The following is a 26,504-nucleotide window of genomic DNA, read 5'->3' as shown; positions in this document are numbered from 1 at the left end:
GGCCAACGGCAACCGGCATGATATGGGCTCCTACTTGGCGGATGGGATATACCCTCGGTGGCCGGTCTTTGTGAAGACGATCAGACAAACAAGTGATGAAAAGAAGGCCTACTTTGCGCAACGACAGGAGTCGGCGCGCAAGGACGTGGAGCGCGCATTTGGTGTGCTCTAGTCTCGATGGGCGGCAATTAAGGGTCCAACGCGTTTGTGGGATGTCGGATGCGTTTCCCAGATAATGTACGCCTGCATTATCCTGCACAACATGATCGTCGAAGACGAAGGCGTACAACTGACTAGTTGGGTCAGTGACGATGAAGCTGGTCCAAGCCACGGAACGGCCACCCCTAGTGTACGACGTGGGGTACCTCTCGATGAAGTCGGCCGCCTCAAGGAATTTGCCAACATGCGCCAAGTGGATGCTCATATTCAACTCCAAAAGGATATAATTGAAGAGTTGTGGGCACGGAGGATTGCACGGCGATAGTTTTTTTTCTTTATTATGCACCTTCTTAAATGTAATTTTTTTTTATCTATGTAACTTTTTTAAATGCAATTAATGAATTTTCCCGTATATGTGTCGTAAATTTAATTCCGTAATTTAATCATAATTTTAATTCCGTAATTGTAGTATATTTTGAATTATTTTAATTGCGGCTGGACTATGGCTGACCTAAATCTGATGTGGCCGGTGAATTTTTTAGTGTTGCTGACGTGGCAGGGGAGAGAATGGCTGGCCCAAGCACCATTGCGGATGCTCTAATAATAACCGCTGGGTGCATTGCGCCACCACACACAACAATTGCCGAAATTCGAGGTGAAAATATCACCATCAAATGGATTCGTACTTCGCAGCAAATCAGAATTCTCTCACTCCAAAAACCGCCGTCTTCAATCCCGATGGCGGAGAAACCGAAAGACGCCAAATTCTCAGCTCCCGCGGCGGCGCTCACCACCGCGCAGCTGGATACCAGCAAGGCCGACCGACGCGTGTGGATGATGAAGTGCCCCCCCGTCGTCGCACGTGCCATGCAGAGCAACACCACTCACCCCCAACCCCCGCCGCCGTTCCCCTCCGACCCTTCCGTCGGCCAAATCTTCGCCAAAGTCGTCGTCGCCGTCGATCCGCTGCATCCTAACGACGACTTGTCATCCACGCAGGTGTATATGTGTGACTGAAATGTGTGAGTATGTGTCGACGTGTGTTGCCCTATGTTTCTCGATTCGATTTTGAAACTCTCCGCGCTGCCTTCTTTTAATTGCTTGTTAGCTTTATTTGATCTTCAATTGCAATGCACTGAATTTTGTGAAACTTGTGGTGTTTCTTAGAGTGTGATTTTGCATGCATGGTTTATTTCATGATTATTTTATCTCAATTTTAGTTAATCGTGTATAAATTATTACTGGACGGAATCTCATTGTGCTCATTTAATTGTTTGGGAGGAAACTAATGATCTCTGTGATTTATATTTTGGAAGGTGGCGTTAACTGTGAAAAATGTGGTAGTTTAAATCTATTGATCCGATTTGTCTCCATTTCCTGTTGAAATCCCCCAATTTGACACACACGAGATCATATCTTCATGGTTGTACTTTATTCTTTAGCTCGGTTTGGACTTTGGAGTGATTACCCCCAATTCGAGACGCACATAGTAATTTATTTATGGTTAGAGTATTGTATGTTATTCATTTGTTGTAGCTCTGCTTTGTCTTGATCTTTTTGCTTACTGTTTCGAGGGTGGTGTTTGTTCCTTTCTCTTACTATGTCTGGTTCGATAAATGATCACCCTACCGATCAGTCCTAAACTGTTACAATCCTACATTGTAAATTGTGAGGTTAAGTAAACTTAGAAAAGATGCCTGCAAAACTGAGAAATCTCAAATTGTATAAACTTGACAAGGACGTCATCCATTGAGAAATTTGCTTTGTCAAAGTTCATCTTGTTGTGCAAAGAGTTACAAACTACTCCTTTCACACCACTGCTTAAAATGACATTCACTGTGATTAAATTTCTGCAAATAACTCTAGTTTATATGGTTCCATCAAGGTGAAGATGTTATCGATAGTTAAAACCCATCTTTAGTTGTATTATTGCTTGAGCTTTTTGGTCGTTGTAAGGTTTTCTGCATGTTACTGCTATGGTGCAGTTTACATGTGTGGTATGAGGAAATTGTTTGGTTGGAGGAGTCAGCCTTAATCAGGCTTGTTTGTGTCATCTTAAGTGATGTATAAATTTAGAGTAAGAGTGATGTTTCAATATATTCTGTCTGAAATTTTGGATATTCTGCCTTATGAAAAGCAACTCATATATTGGCAGCTTTTGGTAATTTTATCTTCATGTACCACTATAGAGAGAGATTTATAATAGGAACATACTACCTCTAACTCAGATGTGGTCCTAACATGACTTGACATGGAGTTCGATATGCTAATTGAAATTGGGAATTATATTCGTTATATTTACACTTTTTACGTCATTGTTATAATTAATGAAGGATAAGTAAAGAAAATTCCGTTTTAGGATGGAACACCGGTGATAGGTGAATAATATCAGGATATTTTTAATAGCTACACATGTCTCCATTTTATGTGCAAAACATTCGCTCTATTAATGCATGTAGGGTTAAGAAGGACCAGTGGAGTAGCCTTTGTTTTTCCAAGGTTTGGTGGCAGAATCCATATTTAACTGTGCTCCAATCTCTTGACTTTGACTCGTTTATCAGTTTACTATGGAGTTGGCTGGCATTGGAGATAGGAACTTGCTGAAGCGCTACTCAATGGCCATGTCCACTGATTTTATTCCAATGTCTGTATTATCTGAGTCATCTCAAGGTCACTACTCAATTGACACAGTTGATGTGTTACACATTGTTTATTATTATTCTTTTACTGTAAGTTAAAAGGTCAGACTTTTGAATCAGGGCCAGAAGCAACATGCTTGTGGTTCCAACTTTTCTTTCAATATTTTATCCATGAATGCTATCATATTTGAGACTTGTATCATAACTTTAAGCATTTGAAGACATCGTATTTCTGCTAATTATGTTTTAATATAGGGAAGCCTTCTGTGGAGGGGACAATCTACCATAAATTCGACATGAAGCCTCATTCTGAGAATATTGAAGACTATGGCAAATATTGCAGGGAGAGGACGAATAAATCTATGGCTAAACCCAGACAAACAAGGGTAATTTGTTTATTGTTTTTCTTGAACAAAGAGTACTCATCAAATAGTAAGTACTTATGCAGCAGTGCAATCACTATATATGTGACATTCTCTGTCTCTCTCTCTCTCCTTTTTTTTCTTCTCTCTTCTTCTGTCTTCGCCCCGTGAATCTTATGCAGTTCATTAATGATGATAGTGGACTCCGTATAAGATCCATGCCTGGAATGTATGATATTAAGACCACTGGATCAACGGTACACTACATTGTCCATTGTTTTCTGTTTTCTATGAAATCGAAGTTTGTTTAACTATTTCTTTATGTGCACAACCACACTAACATAATATAGATGTATCCCATTACGAGTGTATAGGAGAAAAAAGCTCAAGCCAAGGGGTCAGAGTCGAAAAGAACTAGAAAAGACCCTGAAGAAATGGAGAAGATCATGTTTAGGCTCTTTGAGAAAAAGCCAAATTGGACACTAAAACAACTTGTTCAGAATACAGATCAGCCTGAGGTATGCCAGCTTTTTCTTGATCCTGGGAAAACAACAGATTTCACCCCATTAGCAGCAACGAATCAATATTAAGCTTAAGTTTTTATATCATGCATCATTAGTAATATCATCAACATCTGATGTCAGTCACTCATTTTTATACATATGTCATCCCATGCGCTACTCATGTGCATATCCGCTTATGTCTTGCATCTAGCTAACGGCATTGTAGTTAGGCCGCTTATTACTTAATTTCTGGGCATGCAATAGATCTCTTTACAACCCTAGCATTGCTCAATGACTAGTTGTTTCTAACGTAGCATACACTAACAGTTCACCCTTGAGGTCGAACGTAGCATATACTACACAGACTGATATCTCTTCAACGACATTTGTGGCAGCAATTTCTCAAAGATATGCTCAAGAGTCTGTGCGTGTACAATAACAAGGGAACCAACCAAGGAACCTACGAACTTAAACCTGAATATCGGACAGACGAGACCCCCGATGCTAGTTAAACTACATCATTTTGAATGATGGACATGAGAGGATGTCCAAGTTTATCAGCAACTTCCTTGGTATTGTGATGTTATCTGTGGTAAGTGGTAACCTCTAAACTTTGAATATTTTGTCATTTTGTAGTCATTCGATTCTTGTAGTAACGTTCCTGAATGAACTTATCTATCTACCACTTTGAACAACTTAATGCGAACTTCTTCAAATTCATTTTCCTCCCACTTAAATTTTTTTCCCTTCATTATATAAAAGTATTAATTTCTTGAATAGTTTTGTTGATTATTTGATTATTACTAATTGAGGAAACAGCAATTGAAATTGCATTCCCAATTCATGGAGATCCATGGCGATCTGGAATCATGAGATCTAAATGTTTTCTATTTTTGTGGATAGTTTTTATTTAAAAACTGTTGTTATTTCAACATCTCAATTTAAACATGGAAAATGTGGAAATGGGGTTTGGCTGGCTCGCATGACCCTACTCGAATTATCGTATGGTCCAGTGTGCTCAGATCGGGCTTGGCCGATCCACGTATTCTACATCTCTAGCTCTACTTGTGGCTGTGAATAAGATCACACCTCATATATTATTGATAATCACTGTAGTGTGAATGCTATATTTAAGACTTTGTTCTCTGATTGAAATTTAATGTTATATAGCGTACTTACTAACTAATTATTCTACTTTGGTGTATATTTTGTGAACTCGTTACGTGTCAATGTTAATTTTTTATTAGCAAATTTACTTCAGAATTTTTGACTGAAAACACTACTCCTTATTTCTAGGAGTGGTTGAGTCAACGACCTCATATTTAAAAAACAAAGATCTGCGTCCATCAAGATTTTATGACTGAAGCTAGTAGAATAGATTTAGGAACTCTGGTTTACAATCCAAAAAATAAAAATATAGGCGTGGCCAATGACTCCACGAGCTGGTCATTTTGTAACCATTTTCAATTTTTTAATGTTCCCAACATAAATGTCTATGACTAATGAATACATTAATATTATCCCCTAATTTAGTAGAAGCTCCCTACAAATGTGGGAAATGACAAATTATCCAGTGGACCATCAATTATTAAATAAGTCCATTCTAAAATGGGTGTCTATATTTCTGAAATGGACAATTCAAATTAGACAAGATCGTTTTACTTCAAAATCATGTGTTTCATATTTCAGTCATCTAGTAACTATTTAAAAATATTAAACTGAGAGTATATATCACTTACACTCCAACTTTTGCTTTTTCACTAATATGCCCCAACACATCAAAATTTACAATAGAATACTAATTAAACTTATCATCAATGTAGCCTAAATAATCTCATAAATTTAATTCTAACAGCCAAAACAATCTCATATGTTAAGTTATAACGGTTTCGTCCCAATTAAGACATCAACAAATGAATAGATTTAATTTAGCTGTGGATAACAATTCAATAAAGAAACAAGTTATGAAGATTATAATATTATTCGTTTCTAGTGTAAACAGAAAAATACGATGATCTATATAGAAAAATTCTGAATTCTCCTTTTAACAGTTTCTCTTGCTTGAAAAAAGTGTAAGAAATTGAAATAAAGTTAACTTAATTCTCAATAAATTTTTTAAAATTTCTTTCCAAAACTGATGGCTATTGTTTTACCGTAATTTTCAATAGATATATATATATATATATTTATTAAAAGGTTTAAACATTGAACTATAATACAACGATAGAGGAGTGTTATATTGCTAACTCATAACTTAAGGGCTTAGATCATTAGTCCATAAATGTCAATACGATCAATGAAAAACGTCAATAAGGCCATAGGATTAATTCCAAAAAGTATCAATAGGGGTATTAATGTCAATTAACTACATGTTTAGTTATAACTAACTTTTAAAAGAAATCTCAAAACTTTAAATTCATATAACATATATCAAATTAAAGATAATTTCATAAGGATTCCAACGATATCCTACATGCATATGATCCGACGTTAAAATTTGAAAAAAAATTCGAAAATTTTTAATTTTTTCGTACAGCAGGAATGTCAACATACTATATAAAATATGTCAATATAAGCAATGGGTTAACGTTCTTAAAACATTGTGTTGACATTCTCAAAGCATTGTGTTGATATTTTCGAAACACTATATTGACATTTTCATCCAAAACCCTAATTTGGAGTTTTTTTTTATACTATCTTTTTTGACTTTATTAATAAAAACGAAAATTACACATGACAAATTGTAGACCACACATTTTCTAAAATCCTATGGCCTTAAATTAGTTGTAGTTAGCAATTGATCACTTCCCTGTAACGATATATTATTAGTTTTAAAGTTATTCAATTAATCAGTACAAATCACGGTAGTAAAACTTACTACCGTGAAACCATCAATCTATTGGGGCCAAAACGTATAATGACTTTTACGGGGCACAATTATAATTTTATAATAAAGGAACGCGCAGATGTTAGTTGACCAACGAATTTTCCCAAAATTGAACACAAAATTGGAAAAGTAATTCGTCAGAATCAAAGGAAGACTGCGGCATGCACTCGCCCAGCCGCCCGGCTTGTGGCGTTGATGCGGTCGCTTTCTCTCTCTAGCACACGCCTCTCTCTCTCTAGATTCCTACTACTAGTAGGATTTTCAATCGTATCGCAATTCCAACTTCTGCACCCAACCTACTCCATTTATCTCTCTCTCCCTCCCTTTTCTAGAGATCCTTTTCATTTGATTCCAGCTCATTTCCGCATTTGACTTGTTGCGATTAGGTGTGCCTCAATTTCTGCATTTTGTTGTTGATTTGATCGTGTACTGTTTGTGAAATTGCGAGTTTGTTGTTTAATCATATGATTGGGATTGATTGTGTGTGTGTGTTTTAGCTGCGATTTCTCAACTTTTATGAATGAGTTCGTATGTTTTTCTCTACTCGCAATTAGGTGTGGAACTTTTATGGATGATATTCTATGCTTTTCTGTACTTTACTTGAGTATATATTGCATTGTTTTGTTCATTGATTGGCCTTCAAGTAAAGGGAAAAGGAAGGGAGAGAATTAAGAGGAATAATGTTGTTTTTCTAATGTTATTATTGTTCTAATGTGTGGTTTAAGGAAGGTGGTTGGAAAGGATGATTGATTATGTTGATCATATTTTGATAATGAGCTAAATCGATTTTCCACATTCATAAATCATAATTGTTGGTTTTCAAAGTAGAGCTTCAAAGAATGGTGGTTTTTTCTTTTCTGATGTTTGTGAAGTTATTCTATATTTTGATGTTTTTGTGATTAAACTTGTGCCTTGTGCAAAGATCATGTACAAAATCGGCCTTCGTGTTGAAAAGTTGTAGATACTTGTCTTGAGATCATTTAACGCCTTATATTGATGTTTGGTTTGTGCTATTGTATACGCATTTCTAGTTGTTCGTATACACAATAAGAGTATTACTTTAGCTTGAAAGTAGTGTAATCTTCATTTGTGTTTTCCTAGTTCTGTTTCTTGTGGTTGGTATTGTGTATAAACATGTCTTATCTAATAAATCGCTATCATTCTTTTGCAGATCAATTGAATTTTATATGATGGATTTCACCTTTGGGAACTTGAATCGTGACTGCTCTCCTTCCAGCGAGGAGAGTGCTAGGTGTCCGTTTTTGCAGAACATTAACGCACCAACTAGTTTGTCCTTCTCAAGAGCCATGGCTTTCCCTGTTCCCGTAAGTTGAAGATAGTGCTATACTTCAAATGTTTATACATTCATTACTTAGTTTACCCGGTCGTTTATATCTTCTTCGAATGCTTTGTATTGTCGTGGTCTCAATTGTTCGTTCCTTTCAGGTGAGGGACAGGAAAGGCCCTATTTTTGAGGAGGGTCCGAATTTTGATGTGGCATTCAGGGTTTTCCACGGGCAGAATGGTGTCGTTCCTCTTTCTGAGAGGCCTTTTGTTCGAGCAGAGAAGTGTCATTCAGAATCATCTTCAGCTCAATTCAATCCCTTGGCTGCAAAGGCAGCAGCCATCAGCCTCTCCTCGTTTGGCCACGGAGGGCCTTTCGGGTTTGATGCATTTTCTGAGATGTGGAAGAACTCAAAGAAGAAACAATCAAATTCATCTAAAAAGGATTCTTCTTCAAAGGTATTTGGCTGTGTATAGTTGTGTATTAGTTGCCATAGTCCTAATGACTTAACTAGCTATTAGTCCTTCTTCGAAACGAAATTTGGGCGAGTCTTGTTTGAGACGAGTCATGAATCGGATCCAAACACGATAAAACTACAGATATGTCATTGGATCATACGTATTTTGGCTCGTCAGACGGTCTTACATGAGTTTTGTTAATGGGTTTAGCTTTTGTTTAGTTTTCTTGGAGTTATTTGAATGTTGTCTCACATTTTTCCTTATTCTTTAGGGAGGTAAATCGCAACATGAAGCAACAAGCAACGAATGGTTGAACAACGGGAACTGTCCCATTGCAAAGTCATACCGAGCTGTGAACCGCGTCGTCCCCCTCGTAGCAAAGGCACTTCAGCCCCCTCCCGGGGTACACCTCAGGTGTCCTCCAGCAATTGTCGCTGCGAGAGCCGCCCTAGCAAAAACCGCATTCGCCAAGAACCTCCGGCCACAGCCACTGCCCGCAAAAGTACTCGTTATAGGCTTGTTGGGCATGGCAGCAAACGTGCCTCTAGGCGTATGGAGAGAGCACACCGATAAATTCTCACCTTCGTGGTTCGTTGCAGTTCACGCAGCTGTGCCGTTCATAGGCATGCTCCGGAAAACCGTGCTGATGCCAAAGTCCGCCATGGCGTTCACCATCGGGGCTTCTATTCTCGGGCAGGTGATCGGTTCGAGGGCGGAGAGGCTCCGGCTGAAAATGATTTCGGCCGAAACTTCGCCTGCCGGAGCTACTCAGCACGGTACTGCCGGAGTTCATGGTGGCCATTGCAGTGAGGTTGAGGCTTTGAAACCGGCTTCTTTGCTGGTTTCTTCTTCATCGGCTCATGTTTTCGGCTAAATTTTCAAAGGTTTTACCATATTCCAAAGCTTTGCTGAGTTTTACACCATTTAACGATTTTTTCATACAAAATGTAATGAGTTTGTATTTATTCTGTTACAATTATTAAATTGTTTATCCATACATGTATCAATGAATAATGTCATAATGATATATTTTCTTGCCTTTGTTGCTGCTATAGTAGTAGTACTAGTTTTATTTCATGAGAAAGTTCGGAATATGATTCTCAATGACCTTTTGTAATTTGGGATTAAACAAAAAATACTCCCTCCGTCCCAGTTTAAGAGTCCAGTTTTGTTAAACAAAAAATACTCTCTCCGCCCCAATTTAAGAGTTCAATTTTATTATTTTCCTTTGTCTCAATTTAAGAATTTCATTTTTATGACATAAAATATAATCTCATTGTTGATGAAATTTACACTTAAATGTCATTATTTTTATAAAAATAAAACAAAACAAAATCCAAAACATACAAAAAAGTTAAATAGGATCTCACTATCCAATGTTTATCAATTATAAAAAGTAGGATTACACAAATATTTATATAAATTATAATTACTTTTTTAATGTTAAAAAAAGTTTTATTAGTATAAATTAGAATGTTTTCACGAAGACGATTTTACTTCTGCAACCAATTTTTAACTCTATACAATTAAAAAAATGGTGCCAATCGGCGAGCCGTGGCCGGAATTTAACGCCGGAATAAGTTACCGCGATCTCGTCCGCCGCTCCGACTCCGGTAACCTCACTACGCCGCTCTTAAACTTGATGTAATCGATCTCGTATATACGTGTATGTACCACTTGTCTGCGTCTCAACTGAAACTGTAGATTTCGTTTGTTGAAATCATAGGCGCGACGCTGATTGAGTTCTACACGAGGAGATACAAAAGCTCAGCACCGCTGCACGGGTAATCAGCTGAATTAGAGTGAGAGGAGCGTTTAATTTGTTAACTGAATGTGTTTTATGTACTGATTGTCGAGCAGCTGGCTGCAGAGAATTCACAATAAGCAGATAACAGTTGATGGTTGTGTCGTGATTGATCCTGATGCGGTTATCAGGTTTGATTGATGAAATTTAATTGCTGCTAGAAATATGATGGCATTGTGATATTGATTGTTTTATTTATGTGGCAGGGAAGGTGCTGAGCTGGTTTATCATCGGCGTCCCTGGAGAGAGCCTGATGCTCCGTACTTGCTCGAAATTCTATATGAAGACAATGATGTGGTATAGAATTGAAATTGAATTTGGTTGCTTTATTGTCCAGTTCCATAGACATGATGAAGGCTGCTTATCCTTAGCAACATGTATCTGATTGAATATGTAGGGATCTGGCATGTTTAAAAGTTCCAAATATGTCTCGTGCGTTTTGAGATAATTCTGCACCCATGTTTGTTTCTAGAAAAAAAGAGAATGGCTATAATGTGTTGTTGCGCGTTCCAGGATAACTTGATTGTGTAGATTTTATTCCATGTTTCCACCGACGAGGAATGAATGGATTGGCTTAGCCTTAACATAACTAGGGGGATATAAGAGTTGATCTGCTTTAATCTGTTATAACAAGTTAAGGTAAAAAAGTTTCACTTTTACCCATCTTAGTACTGAAGACCAAACCAACTATAGCTACAGGATGACATGGTAGGAGGTGTTTCTACTCAACATATGCACATTGATGAATATGTCATGGTAATACTTAAAAACTGGTCAAGTGCGGCATCTTGAATTCTGTTAATTCATTCAGGTTGCTCTTAATAAACCCTCGGGATTGCAAGTTCTACCTGGAGGATTGTTCCAGCAGCGAACTGTCTTGACACAACTCCAACGGCATGCAGGAAATCTGGAGGCATCAGGATGTCAAGAGCCCCATCCTGTTCCTGTTCATCGGCTTGGAAGGGGCACGTCGGGTTAGTCTTTCTAGATTCTTCTGTGAGTAGAGAGTTCTTATTATATTTTTATTGTGCTGGTTTTAAAAATGTGATAACTGTGCTAAGTATGAATCTAGCATATTTTGGCTACCTCTTGGCTTCTGTTCAGAAGATTCTCTATGCTGGTTTCTTTCTTGAAGTGATTTGCGAATAGTTACGAGTGATTATATCTTCCTGGACTTGGTAGTTTCTTGGGATCATGAAAAAATCTACTTTTTTCCATTGTCTACGAACTAGGGGTACTACTTTGTGCCAAAACAAAGCTCGCGAAGTGTCGTCTTGCAGCACTTTTTGCCGATGGGACATCAGTGGTTGGGGTATCTAGGTAAGTGAAAAACAAATACTAGATGATATTTGCTTTATCATCTTCCATATGTTTGAACTGACTCATCAATAATGTCTTATTAAATCAACAAAGTAGCAAAAGTATTGGCTTTTCGGCTTAGGTTTGATTTGATGTTGTAGGGAAATGTTTTTGAGGCAACTTGTAATTGATATGTGAACAGGAGCAGTGATCATCTACAGAAAACAACAAGGAGTATAACAAAACTATATCGAGCCCTAGCAAGTGGGGTGATCGTTGAGGATGAGGTAATAACAGTTTTCTCATTTCTGTTTCTGCATGTCTCAGCCCTAGAAAGAATATCACCTTGATTACTTGCCCGTTGTAATATACTCCATTTTGCTGTTAGTTACCTTGTTACTTTATTTCTTGACAGGTTGTGATTGATCATCCCATTGGTCTGGTGAGATATCCTGGTGTCGCCCAGGGGTTGTATGTAGCCTCTCCTTCAGGTCCCATAACATTTCAGATATACCATACAGCTATACATCATTGGTTTCCTATCGTTATTCATATTTCCCATTCTATAGTTTCAATGTTAAGTAACGAAACACCCGTCACATGTATAGTCATGAAACATAAATTTTATTTATCAGGGAAACCAGCCTTGAGTAAAGTTACAGTTCTAGAAAGAAACAAGCAGAGCAATTCCACATTAGTCCAGGTTTGAAAATCGCTATAATGTTAAAATCATCTTTCTTTAGCTTGATTATCTAGATATTTCTCTCTACTTTCTGAAAGAATCTTGAAAACTCTGCTGTCTTGCATTGATTAGGTTGAAATCAAATCTGGGAGGCCTCACCAAATCCGCATACATCTTTCTTTCATTGGGCATCCACTGATCGGTCAGTTCTGAATAAACTTTCTATGCTTGAAATGTTTGTTTTGTTAAAATTCAGAAGGAAATGGAGGGAGACCCCTGCTTGTACATAAGAAGCAGCTCTGAAGTGTTATTAAGCTACTCTTATATCCTTCTCCTTTTGTTATTTGAACAACCTCCAGTTCATTTTTTAATAACTGAATTTAGCAGCATAGCTAGTTAGCTGTTTAATGTTCTGCTGCTCCCTACAACAATTATGACATCATTGTTGTAGTTTTCTTCTTACATGGAGTATTTAATACATCTTCTTGCCCCAATGGTTTTGAAACATGTAGAAGAACTAACTCTTCCAAAAAGTAAGGTCCAAAGTATTTTGTGTTGATACTTAAGTACTACCACTAAACGCTTTCTAATCTTCAAGAAACGTAAGTGAATATTTATATGGCTTGGAGCACTATTACTATTGTGGCATCAATCATCATTTAAGAATTTCTTCTCACTGGTGCAGATGATCCTCTTTATGGCATGGATGGGCAACCGAAGTATACTGATCATGAAATTGTCAGTGAAAGTTTTGCTCAAGATGGGTATGAATAAGTCCTGAAATTTTATCATTCTTGCTATGACTTGTTTCTGCTTAGAGTTGCCATTACCTTCCTGCATGGCATGCATTACTATATTCCAATATGAAGCAGAATCCTAAACTGCAACTGATATTAGAGAAAATTCTTTGTCATGGTAATGGAAGGAGTTTTCCTGCCCTTAAACAGTAATTACCTTGATTATGTGCTGTAAGCAACAAACTCCCATGAAAATTTCCCTAACATTATCGGCCTCAAGTTAATGTCGCATCCAAACAAAGTCGAAATACCTGCTCTAATTAGCAATTTTTTTGCATCTACTACCAATTTCAGATTTGAGATGTATAAAGTTTCCCAATTGTTGGCATACTGTATATGGTTTCAGTGTGTTAAGGCAGTATATAATATAACCATTATTTACTGCTTTTACTTATGTTTCTTCTATATTATAGTACTTCACAAGGCAGTTATGGACAGTAATAGTACTTCCATTCATTTCAGAGGTTACGAGAGGCCTGAAAAACCCGTTCCCGGTGATTGTGGCTACCATCTACACGCTCATCGCGCAGTTTTTTCCCATCCTGCAACAAATGAGGTAGTCAAATTTACTCAAATAGAAAGAAAGAAAAAAAAAAAAAAAAAAGCTTCTTCTTTACTTGGTTCCTTTTCAGTTAACACATATATTTTTCGGTTCAGTTGCAATTGGTCCTTTTGCATGGATCGATGTTCTTCTATACAACATTTCTCACATGATGCTTAGTTAATTAATCTCTTCCATTTAGCAGATAACTGAAATCATCGCTCCTCTCCCACCTATTCTACGGATGCAAGGAGAGTCCAAAACTGAAGTAGGTATGTAAACATAAGGGTTAAATTTGTATTTCAATTGCTGTTTGCTATTACAAAGATTCGGAGTAGCTAGCAATTCGTATGTTTTGTCATAATTTATACCTTGAAGAAATATTTTCGTAGATTGATCAGTCTTTCTTTACCTTATTCATGTTCTTGTACTAGGAATCTAGGATTATTAAATTTTGGGGTTAATTAAGTTTTAGGTGTCCCATGCTGCTTTTTATTTGAAGTCTTCCTTGGAAGTTGGAAGTAGTTTAGAGGGACCAACTCTCTCTCTCTCTTTAAGACACACACACACACACTGATAATTCTTGCCATAAAACAGTCTAGCAAAGAGGACCTAGAAATGTTAAATTTAGTTCCTAGCTGTTTTTTATTTAAAGTCTTCTTTGGTGGTGGTGGTAGTAGTAGTAGTAGTAATTTAGACTTAAGAGGGACTGATTATCTCTCTCTCTCTCTCTCTCACACACACACACACACACACACACCATAAACTTACTCTTTGATAATTCTTGCCATAAACAATCTCCATTTCTTTCTTTCTAGCAAGGAAGGTTATTGAATTGTTGAAACTTAGTTCCCAGCTGTTTTTATTTGAATTCTTCCTTGAAAATAGTTTAGAGGATCTCTCTCTCTCTCTCTCTCTCTCTCACACACACACACACACACACACTCTCTCTCTCTCATAATTCTTGCCTTCAAAGTTAAAACTTAAAATAGTCTCTTTCTCTCTAGCAAAGAGGGTCATTGAATTGTTGAAATTTTAAATGGCGAGTAAAGATGATATACTCCACATAAGAGTGGGCATACACATTCGGCTATTGGGAAAAGAGGAAGGCCGGCATAGCCGCTTTTGACCACGACAAGATATTGTAATAACGATATTTAAGCAATGTTGGAATATTATTATATTACTCCATAATACTTACTATAATCAGATTTATTCAGCTGTAGTCACAATCTACAACTTTCTTTATTCCACCTACCATTTCGTTATAAGTCAAGAGTGGGTAGGTTTTGACTCGGAATCAAAGTTGATATTAATCCAATCACTCACACGTGATTTGTTTAAATTGTTTTACTTACCTCTCTAACATAGACTATGTACACACGAGCCACTTAACTTTTTACTTCTAAAAATAAGTTAGTGAGAATAAAGATGCACATTCAAATAATCAGTAACACCAGCAAGACATAAATAAAAGGTAAATATATATTTCACCACCAATAAATGACACATTTTTCCCTCTCATAACTGAACTACCAAAACTAGATAAGCCATAACAAAGAACATGAAAATAGACACCTAATTAAGAAGAGCTCATACCATTGTGAAGCTCATTGGGGTAATGATCCACATTACAAGAAGATGCACTGAAACAGAAATTCCTCTTTCTCCTCCACGTCTATTTTGACAGATTATTTCTGTATCCACCAAATACAACAAAATACAAAGGCTCCTGCAATATTACAAAATCTAGAAATCTTCTGACCCAAAAAAAAAGAAAAGAAAAAGGGATGGTTTCTGGAAACTACTCTAATGCTGGCTGCTGAGTTGGTGACATAAAAACTATAATACAACGCGACAACACGCGACCTTATCGCACGGTGGCCTCTGCTAAAAGCCTCCTCCCCGCTTCTACTACTTCCCTACATCCCCATTACTCATCCACACATCGTCTTCTCTAACCCCACTGCCTGTCTGCATTCCTAGGTTTTGAGCTTTTGCATAGTGCATTTTGATGGCAGCAACGGGATCAGTAACGCCAGGGCCCTGACCAAGAATCCCCCCTCTCCCAACAACATTGATTCCGACCCCAACTACTCCTCTCGATTGTTGCTGCATTCCTGATACAACATCAAACCCATTTCTTCTTTGCATCTCTGAGAGTAATGCATCTTGCGGCTGCTCCATGTCCAAGGCGAATGGAGGCAATTCTCGATTCCTTATTACCTGGTAATCTGCTACTCCATTGCTGCTACTCGGATCCCTGTTTGGGTAAACGGAGAGGCCATTTAAGGAATGCTCATTGCTTCTAATGACTCCTTGTAAAGTTGGCTGATCTAATTTCACAGCAGGCATCGGATGGTTGCTGAAGGCAGCAGGATACTTGGCTAGCAAAAGAGCTGAGTCAGGCAGAGGAGCAAAGCCCGTGTTCGTCCTGTTCCCATCCCAAAAACTAAAACTCCTAGGACTATTATCAGAGACCATATAATTATTACAGTCAAACTTCGAACGAGGTGAATCTAAATTAGTGGCCTTTTGATCACCCCTGAATCTCAGGTTCAGTGTCTGGCAAACTGGTTTGTTGTGCTGGTCCTCACCGCCTTCCCTTTCTGCACAAGAATCAGGTTTCTGTTGGGTTGATGTCAAGATTTTGCCGAATAACTTGACATCACCATTCCTGGAAGGCTTATCCGCATCAGACGAGCTCCCTGAATGGGGTCTCGAACGGTCCCTGCTCTTATCTTGGGTTGGATAGGGTGCCTGGACTTCAGCCTGATGCTTTGGGCCGGTAGCACACTTCTGAAGGGAGAATTCTCTATGCCGTTCTGTATGAAACGTATCGTCCCGCTTGGAGATATTTTGAAGTGGTATATGTTTTTTGCAGTTAACATCCCCATTTGTTTCCTTCACAGTCTGCACAGAAACCGGGTAGCCCCTGAGTACTTGTGAAAATTTATCTGGATCCGGCTGCAGGTAGCCTGAAATACGCTGTTGCTGGCCATTGACTGTCCTAACACTTCTCTTAGGATCCTTTTCACTGATCCCATTAGAGGCAACATTTGACAAAGCACTAGTACTCGAGTGCCTCTGATACTTGATGGGCACAGAGAACAGTGTCGATGACTCCACAGAAGCAAAGTGGTCATTCTGCTCTGCTGAGATGGGACGAGGTTTTTCTGAACAGGTTTGGGGGTCAGCTTCCGTTTGGCATCCAAATTTAATTTGCATCAGAGAATGTGAATTAACTGAGGGATGGGAAATATTCCGAACAACCTGAGGGCAAGACTCAATCTGATTTACTGCAGAGCTAACGGAAGTAATTTCAGTGGAACTAGCACTCTTGTCCTGAACTTTTTTGCATTCCACATTACCCTCAGTTAAGATAGGCCTTTTTCTTTCGTTGTCTTCCCCTTGAGGCCCATTAAAAATCTCAGCCACAGCCTTGCTATCAGCCTCACTTAATATATTTTGCTGGCCACTGTTTTCTCCCTTGTTAATTCCTATGGAGTCAGTTTTGGAGAATACGGCCAATGTTGTAACTTCAGGCTCGTGTACACTTGCATGGTTTGCACTATCATGTGTATCATCATCCACATTGACGTCTATAGCTGGATTTTCATTTGTCACGGCATTTCCCATAAAACTCTTCCCAACCGGTTCAACATCCATAGAATCCAAAGGGCATGGTCCCCCATTACCAACACATCCACTAGAATCAGGCTTCAAATTGTGTTTTACTGCTACATCAGATTCATTACTCAACTTAACATCCACAGGCGGGAGATCCTCTTCCATCCTGCAATCTGAACCATCATTTCCAGTAACTGAGCAGGTTTGCACAACACAAGCACCTTCGGTGTCACTATTGCCTCCATGACCGGTATCAGAGACACCAGTGCCAAGCCCAGGCCGAATCTTATCCAATCCAAGACATTTTCGAGCCTTGCTGAAGAATATCTTGCACTGCTCACTGGATCTTGTTCTGACACATTGAGATATCATTGCAAAATCCTTGCCACAAGATGAAAAAGTCTGAACAAAGGCAGATTTCTCCTCATCAGTCCAATCAGTAGAATCCATCTCCCCACAGCTCTCATCGGAGCATTCGTCATCAACATTTTGTGTAACATCAGGAGTCAAAGGCCGTTTCACACAGGAACCAACTCTCTGACATTTCCTGTCCTGATACCCATCTATAACGTCAACTGAGCTCGTGATGCAGGAACTCATAGCCTCAGATGATAAGGAAGCACATATACCAGCCAACACGTCAGCAGCCACAGTTTCATTGTTGTACATATCCAGACTGTTTGATCTCTGCAATGGAGCTTCACCCCTTGGTACTTTGTGAGAACTAGATGCTCCAAAACCGATCCTAGATGCACTTCTCTGCTGAGTTTCAACGCCATCATTGACACTAGCTGCAATCATGGAAGCTTCACCAAGCATATCAAGAGAAGCAGCATTCACTTCACGATTCCATCTTTTACCACTGCCTACCAAGTAGGTGCTAGATTGAGACTTCTTTTGCTTTGCAAACTCTGGCTTCTTCCTAGCTCTCACAAAGCTTTCCGACTTGTGATTCTTGTAGTAGAACTCTATGCAATCAGCTATTGTTTTATGTTCCAGGAAAGATGCAATCTTACCGAAGTTTTTCCCGAAAATAGCAAGCTTATCGATGAAAAGTTCCCTTTCTTCAGCAGTCCACGGATTGATCATAGACTTCTCTTTTTCAACAGAACAAGGATCTTCAACCAGTGCATTGTTAGTAATAAACCTTGACATCCGTGTCTCCTTGTCCAAAATCAAAGCTGGCATCTTTAGAGCAGCCCGACAGGGCTTGAATGGCAACTCTGAAAGCAACCTGGTAGTGTAGTCAATTACTTCTTCTGCGGGAACTGTTCTGGGGCACCCACCTGCAATACAGTATTGGGAAATCAAGTTCAAACTAGTCCACAATAAAGTAAATAAAAGGAGTTGTAAGAATAATGTCCACAATAACTCCAGCAAGTTCACGTTGTCATTATTGAAGTGTAAGCACAAATTATAAAGGGATCCAACAAAAAAAAGGTATGAGCAGAATAGGAACATACGAAGCAAATAATTACTCACCAGGATAAGATATTCGAGCTCGATTGGCAGAACGGTACTTTCTTAAACCAGTATGACTTAGATCAAACTTCTTATGAGACTTTCCTCGAAGTTTCCTTATTGAAACTACACGACCTTCATTCCAAAAATGCTGAAATACCTTAAATTTGAGGGTGACAATCTTCTCCCTGAATTTGAGAGACCTCTTTTTCTTTAAAAACTTGTCCTTAATTACCAAGGGGCCACTTTGTAAAGAAGAGGCGCTTAGTAAGGAAGAAAAATCAAGAAAACTCTGCTGTGCGGGTAATAACTTATTCAACTCCTCCATTGCAGTATTTACAGAGTTTCTATTTGAAGACAATATAGAGTCGTAAATATGATCCACATCAGAACGTGTATCACCACCACAGGACAGACCATGCTGACTAGTCTCAATAAGTTTATGATCATCAGTACTACAAGTTTCATCATGATTTCCAGGACCATCCTCCAAGCATTGCTCCGGCCTATGAACACTACCAAACTCCAATCTCTTGTTACCTTCAACACAACGCCGTGGCTCAGATGGAAAGGTATCTTCCCCAGAAGGTAGCTTCTCAACCAATTTAGATGTAGCACTACCTGGACTGTCAATTTCCTCATCTTTCACAGCCATATGGCTATCCTCCAATGCAGCAGCTACATTTTCAAAATTCGTTGCTCCAGACGAATCAACTCGCAATGGGCCAGGTCCAATAGTGAAACTAGAACCATCAAGCCTCTCTTCACAAGGTTTCAATCGGCACTCTCCTGGTAGCAAGCTGGAGTCAGTTGGATGAGGACCATTGGCTACGAGTGACCTCAGTTCAGTTTCAAGCGAATCAATTTCTGATTCAGTCACCTCAATTGCTTTTAGGATGTTAACTTTCCATACCAGTAACTTATTTATTGAGGTGGACCGTGCATAACCAGTTTCCACAGATCTTGGCTCATCAGATTGTAGCAATTCATTTATCAGAGAGCTTAAGTGGGCAATAGATGTGAGCTCCAAGTTTTCCAAATTAAAAGCTGGTCCGTCGTACTGAGCATGGGACATAGCACTTGGTGAACAGCTCCAATTTGCAGTATCATGATCCATACTAGCAGCCTTGGCAGACTCTTTTTCCTCAATACCTGTGAGGTACAATAGATTCCATATGAGAAGATGATAACCTTTAACACGCAAAAGGAGACAGCTTAATCCAGAAAGATACCAGCAAAATCTCAATTGTCACAATCAGGTAGATATAGAAGCATAGTTCACCAAATTGAGAAACATATTTACCTAAAATGAGAAATCTCTTTTAAGGGACCACTAAAGTGAATATAATTTCACTAATGGCACGATAATAAACGTGTAAGTGATAAAGTGAATAGACCCCCCATCCAGAATACAAGCATGCAAGCATCAACTATTATTTTACTCCACTATATAGTATTCCCCTTGAATGTGAACCATGAGACACTAACTTAAATCCACTGGGAGTAACATCAAGATAATCACTTATTAGCTTTGTGTTTATTACACATCCTACACATAACTGTAGATGGGATCATGGGCATTCTCAGCAGAAATTTGATTAACTCATCTCTCCAATTTCTATACAACCCTTTAACAGAAATTATCGTGTTGGCACTCAGTTTATGGAATAAGAAATATTCAAAACTACATATAAGAACCAAATATTTTTCGTCTTCAATTATTGGAAGAGGACAAAAGAGCATGAATATTAGGTCTTCCATCAAAACACAAACCTATCAACTTTTGGTATAAACTCAAAACTAAATGAAGAGGAACCAAAAGACCCTTTGAGATTGCAGTCCAGCTTTAACAATAAATAAACAAAACGGAACCCTGAGAGGAACATTTAGAAAAATAAAAATCGGTTGTCTTTTTATTTGACAAATAAAACTAGCATGTTCACAGCTTTGCTTCACGAGCTAATTAAGGTGCGTCAACAGTACACTAAAGTAATTTTAAATATGATCAAGTGTGGCATTTGAACTACTTGCAGGAGTTGTGTGTAACAGAAACCACATGCATGAGCAGTGCCCACTATCAACTTTTTCTCATAATGCAAATTGATTAACTAATCACATTGTTTTCTTACACACTCAACGATAGTGCATCATCTGCTACACAGGGTATAGCCAGGCAAAATGGTCTCTGACTAACTAAAACTATAGTAAAGGAAAATCTACTGTGGTAAGAACTGCCATAATCATTAGCTTGCATTTTTTATGAAACAGTTTATTTCCTTGGCAGGTTTAAATCACTTTTTTATTTCCTTTTTGGGCTAAAAGGGGCACAAACAGGCAATACAAATCAAATAACAGCATAGAAAAGGGAAATATATACCTGGCGAAGAACTACAGGCAACTGAAGTGGGGGTAGCAGATTCAGTACAATCAGAAAAGCATGTAACTCTTGGGCTCTTATCAAGCATGTTGACAGAAGGCAACTGCATGACTTCTGTATCACTCACACAAACTGTCAAGCCATCTTTTGTTATAACATCTTCAGGGCCTTCTACTTTCTTCTTTTCATATTTTGCTAGACCCTCACCCCAGCCCAGGCGCGGCTTCTTCCTGGAACTGGTCTCATCAGAAACAGCCGGAGCAGCTGGCACAGCACAAACAGCAGCCGGAGACTGAACAGGTGTCACAATCTTCTGCTGAGGATCAACTACTATCTCAGACTCTGCCCCCATACTCTTGGAGCTACTTGAATGGCTCAAACCAGATCCCCTCGAAGACAAGCTTCCAGACCGGCTCCATTTAAGTGGCTTCCAATCTATTGATCCCAGGCCATTTTCTTTCTCTGACTTATGATCTGAGCTGGCCAGCTCATCACCGCAATCCTCATTCTTCTCACTGTTCTCTTTCACAGGAGGCGGAGATGGACTTGGTAAGGGATCAGGAGGAGGATGACAAGATCCATTACTTTTATTGTTGTTATGACATGTCTCAGCATTCTCTACAGACTTCTGAGTACTAACCTCTGCAGTGGGTCTCACAGGACCACTCGCACCGGACGACGCAGCAGGTTCCCAAGATGTCGACTTCCAGTCTCTCTGGTTAAACGATGCTCCCCTATTTCCCCTGCTATTTCTAAAATACCTTCCATCTCCACGATTTCCAAAAGGGCGAAAATTATCGTCTTCTATGTTTCTGTCACCATACCTAGACCCGAAAGGCATAAACCCAGGACCAGCGTCTTCCGGATACATGTGCCAACCACCCTGCTTACCATGACCTTCAGCCAGAAAACATTCCAAAACCAAAAGAACAGGAAAAGAAACAATCAACACAAGAAACATATATATCCCATACAAAAAAACAAACCATTCAAATAACTTAAAACACCAATTTATAGTTTACATATTTTCAACCAAAAGATTAGCAAATCAGAGCTCAGATCTATTCAAACACCACCCACTCACCAAATTTCAACTGCTTGCCTCTATATGTCACAGATCTGCTTAGATAATTACCTACAGAAACCTCCCCTTCGACTGACTCATACAAAATATGCTTAATTATCTGAACCCACTTTTACCCCCAACACACCCAAAATCAGAAACAATAAACAACCTAATTTTTTCAACCAAGAACAAGAACCTATATTAAATTTCGATAACCTAAAATTTTCTAGATGAATTTCAGTCCAAAAGGCAAAGAAAAAGAAAAATCAATTCCACAAATTGACGACTCACCGGGTGGGATGGGGCGCGAGCGGAAGTCCGAATACCATCGCTGCTGCTGCTGGTGGCTCTGGTTGTGGCCGTGGTGGTAGGGCGTGGGGTGCGGCGGCGGCGCGTGCGGGTGGTGGTTCTGCTCCCGCCATCTATGCGGGCCCCCGCCGCCGAATCCCCCGCCACCGAAGCGCGGGTCGGAGCCGGATCTCTCGTGCTTGCGGAAATCCCTTCGATCCCAGGGCAATTGCTCCGGCGGCATCAAAAATTAATTTTTCTCCTGCTCCCGTTTCTCTCTGCGGCGCCGCCTCCTCTCAGTCTCATCCAAAACAGGACTCTCGCGCCTCGGGGGAAAATCAACGGCCGCTGAATCGCCGGCGGGGGGAAATTAGGGCTCCGGAGGCGAGCAATTGGGCGAATTAGGGGCTGATTTGTGAGGGTTTTTTGTGAATTTTTGCGTTTCCTTTCTGCGTTGGTGTTTTTTTGGGGGTTGGAAAAGAGGGAAGAAGGGAAAGAAAATCTGGGGTTAGGGGAAGTGAAATGATAAGAGACAAAGAAAAAGAGGAGAGAGAAATAGTAGAGAGAGGGAGAGAGAGTGGTGAGAGAGTTCTAACCTTCTTTTTTTTTCTTTAGTGATTTTCTGTTTTTTTTTTCTTTTTCTTTTCTTTCTTTTCTTCCTTTTCTTTTTCTTTTTCTTTTTCATGGTTGTGGGGTGGGGTGGGGGTTTGGGGAGTGTGGGGGTGGGGGGGTTTGAGGGTTTGTGACTTTTTGAGCTGATCCAAAATACGTTGTGCAGTGAGGAGTTGTACGTTTTGGAAAGCCATTAACCCCCGTTTTTTTATTTGTACGTTGGCTTTTTATTTATTTTAAAAGGGATATTGGCACGTCAAAAAAGTTGGATTTTTCTACCAACTTTGAAATTTGGCAAATAATATCATGAACTTTGCCTTGAGTTTGTTATTTTTCATTAATGAGAAAATTCCGGCAAATAATTTTATTTTACGATTTTTTTTGTAATTTCTCGACAACAACTTCGAGAGTTTCAAGTTTTTCAATCTTTGAAGATACTTTTTCTTGAAGCACACCCTCCAAAATTGTTCTTCAATCTATTAATATAGCCGAAATTTTTTCATTAGTGGAAAATAACAAACTCGGGGTAAAGTTCGTGATATTATTTGCCGATTTTAAAGTTTATAGAAAAATCCAACTTTATGAAAGTTCCATAATTAGGGACCAATATCCTATTTTAAAAATAATTTGTATGTTGATTTTTTGATTTATTTCGCTACCTTTATTGGAGTTGTGATAATTTATAAACATGCATGTGGATTTACTTTATTTCTCGTTTCTTTACTTTATTATATTGATGATAAATGATAATGATGATCTCGTATTGTTGTTTGTAATTTTTGGATAAAGTTTGTTTAAGTGTGGTTTGTCCCAATTATATGGAGTGCGTAGCTTTTTGGTAGCTCAAGTTTCCTAAATTTAAGATGCTTGGAATCAAACTCAATTCTATCATAGTTATAAAATCATGTTTTCTAAATATGTACATAAGTATCGGTGTTCATCTATCAAGATCGATATAGAAATAATTTTTTATTATGTGGGACTTTCGAATCTTTCTTTTGATTCTATTATTTAAGTGTTTTTACTTTTTTTTTATCAACCAATGATGGTTAAGTACGGCTCGGATCTTATTCGTTAAAGTTATCTATCTAGTCGTTATTGGTCATCGTATCGCTTTTTATGATGTATGGTCGTTAAGTATATCTTGTCATGTTAAAGTACTTTTACTCGTATCGACTGTACATGACGGTAGGCGAATCATATTCGATTCTTCGATGATCAATGCGTATGCATACTTCCCATATTATTAATTAAGTTTTTTCGATTAAGTTTATTCATTGTTGACAATTTGAAAAAAAAATTTACTCATATTTATGCATCTATAATTAGTGTTTACATATTTATACCCACTTCAACAATACACCCACAAATTAACCTAAAAGGGGTATATTTCAAAATAGTGATATTACTTAGAAAAAGGGAAAATATATTACCCACAATTATTTGGCCAACTACCCTTATTTGATAGCTCTAGCTACTGCCTCCTCTTATGCAGGAGGTAGACCTTTTTTTATAATATCGTTATTTATTATGATTTGTGTATTTGTAATGTCACACAACATTTTCTGGAAGCCTGCTTAATTCTTTATTTTTAAATGGGCCCCATTTGCATGATTTTAACAAATTGGGTTTCGAACATGGTAGGCCCATCTACTAAAAAACAAACATCATCATATGTCAATAAAGAGAAGTAAAGATAATGAAGAATAATAATTTCATCTTTTTACTGTGGGTCGACATTATTATTTTCAACTAGTTTTCGAAGATTTACTGTCTTACTCAAATTAATATTAAATATTATGCCTTATAATATGTGTCAAATTATAGATTTAATTTATTTGTTGTTCAAAGAAAACACCTAAAATCAGGTTAGCCAGTAAGTCACATTATTATAATATGTGTCAAATTATTGATTAACTTATTTGTTCTTTGAAGAAAACACCCAAAATCAGGTTAGCCAACAAGTCACATTATTTTTAATAGCAAGTTATATTCTTTTTTGCTTTTGGTGAAGAAAGCGAAAAGAACATAAGTGAACGCGAGACTTCATTCTTTGATGCATAAAAGATTTATCGATCAATCCTTCCAAACTAAATCAATCATATTTTATATGATATCAAGGTTACCAAAAGTCCATTTATAAATTCTTTATGCCATGAGGATTGTCGCAAATGTGGTATCAAATTTAATTAGTTGGTGGGATTAGAAGCCAATGAGTGATTATTTATTGCTTCATAAACCATATATTTGTAAGAATCTTTAATGGGCTTTTAAGTACCCATAATTTCAACCAATTAAAAAATAGCTTTGAAATTGACACTGTCCAACTTGTCCTCGCTTATCTAATATACCACTACAATATCATGTCACTGTAAATACTCATTCATTTTTATTTCTATATTCGTATTTTTATTTATATTTTTTTCCTTGATAGGAGGAGAATTATGCAATCACTATCCGTAGGTCAAAAGATTAAAGAAAGAAATAAAATTATAGTACTATATCGACAATTTCTGTACAGACATATTCGACCTAAAAAGTATAAGTGAAATTCAAATTTATAATTCCAATATCTTAAATACCGACATCCACCTAAAAAATAAAACATCCCCATTTTAATTTCAATAAATTATACTCATTCCGTCTCATATTACTCCACTTTTTATTTTAGGTCATTAATTTGGAATTAATTTTTTAATGTAATTAAATTACTAGTATTTTAAGTATAGAGAGATATCACTTAATAATAGAATGCTTAATTAACTTCAATATATTAATTAAATACCTTAATTTTCACGGGGAGTGTTATATTGCTAACTCAATGCTTAATTGCTAACTACAACTCAATAATAGCCATTAGATATTTAAATTAAAGGTCTAGATCATTAAACACAAAATGTCAATACGATCAACAAAAAACGTGAATAAGGCTATAGGATTAATTCCAATAAAAATCAATAGAGGTATTAATGTCAAGTTAGTGAGGTATTAATGTCAAGTTAGTTATAACTAACTTTTAAAAGAAATCCCAAAACTTTAAATTCATATAACATATATCAAATTAAAGATAATTTTATAAGGATTCCAACGATATACTACATGCATATGTTCCGACGTCAAAATTTGAAAAAAAAAATCTAGAATTTTCGTATTTTTCATACACAGACTAATGTCAATACAGCTAAGATAACATGTCAATATAAAGCATATACAATGTCAATCCTAAATTTGTGTTGACATTCTCAAAACATTGTGTTGATATTTTCGAAATATTGACATTTTCATCCAAAACCCTAATTTGACGTTTTTTTTAATTTTTTCGATTTAATTAATAAAAACGAAAATTACACGTGGCAAATTGTAAACCACACGTTTTTTAAAATCATGTGGCCTTAAATTAGTTGTAGTTAGCAATTAAATGATGAGTTAGCAATTGATCACTCCCCTTTTTACTTAATATATAAATAATATAAGTACTTTGGTACGAGCCGAAATAGAAAAGTCCGACTAACATGGGACATGAGGAGTACGTAAAAAAAGATAAATCGAACTCATGACGAACATCCTGCCAAAAACTAGGCCTACATTTGAAATAGTCAAGACTTGAAGGACTTAAATGCAAAGAATCGTAAGACCACTTCATACACGAATGAT

The 26,504-nt window shown here is 37.7% G+C and overlaps 4 protein-coding genes across 5 annotated transcripts; 3 read left to right on the top strand and 1 right to left on the bottom strand.

Annotated features, from left to right (window-relative positions):
- Window positions 1-868: 868 nt before the first annotated feature.
- Window positions 869-4,383, top strand: LOC125203863 (uncharacterized). The gene is made up of 6 exons (XM_048102405.2): window positions 869-1,158; window positions 2,721-2,829; window positions 3,054-3,184; window positions 3,343-3,417; window positions 3,535-3,678; window positions 4,059-4,383. Exons 1-6 carry the CDS (start codon window positions 898-900, stop codon window positions 4,173-4,175), a joined length of 837 nt encoding a protein of 278 aa, XP_047958362.1. The 5' UTR covers window positions 869-897; the 3' UTR covers window positions 4,176-4,383.
- A 2,282-nt stretch (window positions 4,384-6,665) lies between these two features.
- Window positions 6,666-9,345, top strand: LOC125208244 (uncharacterized). Of its 2 annotated transcripts, none has more exons than XM_048107836.2 (4): window positions 6,666-6,936; window positions 7,722-7,875; window positions 7,997-8,293; window positions 8,565-9,345. In XM_048107836.2, exons 2-4 carry the CDS (start codon window positions 7,738-7,740, stop codon window positions 9,165-9,167), a joined length of 1,038 nt encoding a protein of 345 aa, XP_047963793.1. In that variant the 5' UTR covers window positions 6,666-6,936; window positions 7,722-7,737; the 3' UTR covers window positions 9,168-9,345. The 2 variants fall into 2 exon arrangements, with proteins under 2 accessions (XP_047963793.1, XP_047963800.1); XM_048107843.2 differs by lacking the exon at window positions 6,666-6,936 and adding an exon at window positions 7,010-7,392.
- Window positions 9,346-9,762: 417 nt separating this feature from the next.
- LOC125213164 (Pseudouridine synthase family protein) lies at window positions 9,763-13,832 on the top strand. Its single transcript, XM_048113548.2, has 13 exons — window positions 9,763-9,906; window positions 10,020-10,077; window positions 10,154-10,228; window positions 10,304-10,394; window positions 10,909-11,071; window positions 11,330-11,417; window positions 11,599-11,683; window positions 11,812-11,887; window positions 12,032-12,099; window positions 12,211-12,280; window positions 12,764-12,842; window positions 13,338-13,431; window positions 13,622-13,832. Exons 1-13 carry the CDS (start codon window positions 9,828-9,830, stop codon window positions 13,694-13,696), a joined length of 1,101 nt encoding a protein of 366 aa, XP_047969505.1. The 5' UTR covers window positions 9,763-9,827; the 3' UTR covers window positions 13,697-13,832.
- A 1,166-nt stretch (window positions 13,833-14,998) lies between these two features.
- On the bottom strand, window positions 14,999-22,845 carry LOC125201415 (uncharacterized). The gene is made up of 4 exons (XM_048099505.2): window positions 22,242-22,845; window positions 20,885-21,781; window positions 18,529-19,659; window positions 14,999-18,332 (listed from the first exon to the last, which is right to left on the bottom strand). Exons 1-4 carry the CDS (start codon window positions 22,480-22,482, stop codon window positions 15,331-15,333), a joined length of 5,271 nt encoding a protein of 1,756 aa, XP_047955462.1. The 5' UTR covers window positions 22,483-22,845; the 3' UTR covers window positions 14,999-15,330.
- Window positions 22,846-26,504: the final 3,659 nt, after the last annotated feature.

The sequence above is a fragment of the Salvia hispanica genome, chromosome 2 (assembly GCF_029641045.1).
Source record: "Salvia hispanica isolate PSC_SH4W2 chromosome 2, Shi_PSC_v1, whole genome shotgun sequence".
Lineage (NCBI taxonomy): Eukaryota > Viridiplantae > Streptophyta > Magnoliopsida > Lamiales > Lamiaceae > Salvia > Salvia hispanica.
The sequence above is the reverse complement of the archived record's forward strand: the minus strand, read 5'-3'. Positions and strand labels throughout refer to the sequence as shown.

Bases quoted from the DNA above. Each gene is read 5' to 3' on its own strand.
- LOC125201415 (XM_048099505.2), bottom strand. From the start codon at position 22,482: ATGCCGCCGGAGCAATTGCCCTGGGATCGAAGGGATTTCCGCAAGCAC. The intron at 21,782-22,241 runs GTGAGTCGTCAA...TTCTGGCTGAAG, and splicing joins CTCGCGCCCCATCCCACCCG to GTCATGGTAAGCAGGGTGGT. The intron at 18,333-18,528 runs GTGAGTAATTAT...ACTGTATTGCAG, and splicing joins AGCTCGAATATCTTATCCTG to GTGGGTGCCCCAGAACAGTT.
- LOC125208244 (XM_048107836.2), top strand. From the start codon at position 7,738: ATGATGGATTTCACCTTTGGGAACTTGAATCGTGACTGCTCTCCTTCC. The intron at 7,876-7,996 runs GTAAGTTGAAGA...CGTTCCTTTCAG, and splicing joins CCATGGCTTTCCCTGTTCCC to GTGAGGGACAGGAAAGGCCC. The intron at 8,294-8,564 runs GTATTTGGCTGT...CTTATTCTTTAG, and splicing joins AAAAGGATTCTTCTTCAAAG to GGAGGTAAATCGCAACATGA.
- LOC125213164 (XM_048113548.2), top strand. From the start codon at position 9,828: ATGGTGCCAATCGGCGAGCCGTGGCCGGAATTTAACGCCGGAATAAGT. The intron at 11,418-11,598 runs GTAAGTGAAAAA...ATATGTGAACAG, and splicing joins TCAGTGGTTGGGGTATCTAG to GAGCAGTGATCATCTACAGA. The intron at 12,843-13,337 runs GTATGAATAAGT...CATTCATTTCAG, and splicing joins GAAAGTTTTGCTCAAGATGG to AGGTTACGAGAGGCCTGAAA.
- LOC125203863 (XM_048102405.2), top strand. From the start codon at position 898: ATGGCGGAGAAACCGAAAGACGCCAAATTCTCAGCTCCCGCGGCGGCG. The intron at 3,185-3,342 runs GTAATTTGTTTA...AATCTTATGCAG, and splicing joins CTAAACCCAGACAAACAAGG to TTCATTAATGATGATAGTGG. The intron at 3,679-4,058 runs GTATGCCAGCTT...CATTTGTGGCAG, and splicing joins AGAATACAGATCAGCCTGAG to CAATTTCTCAAAGATATGCT.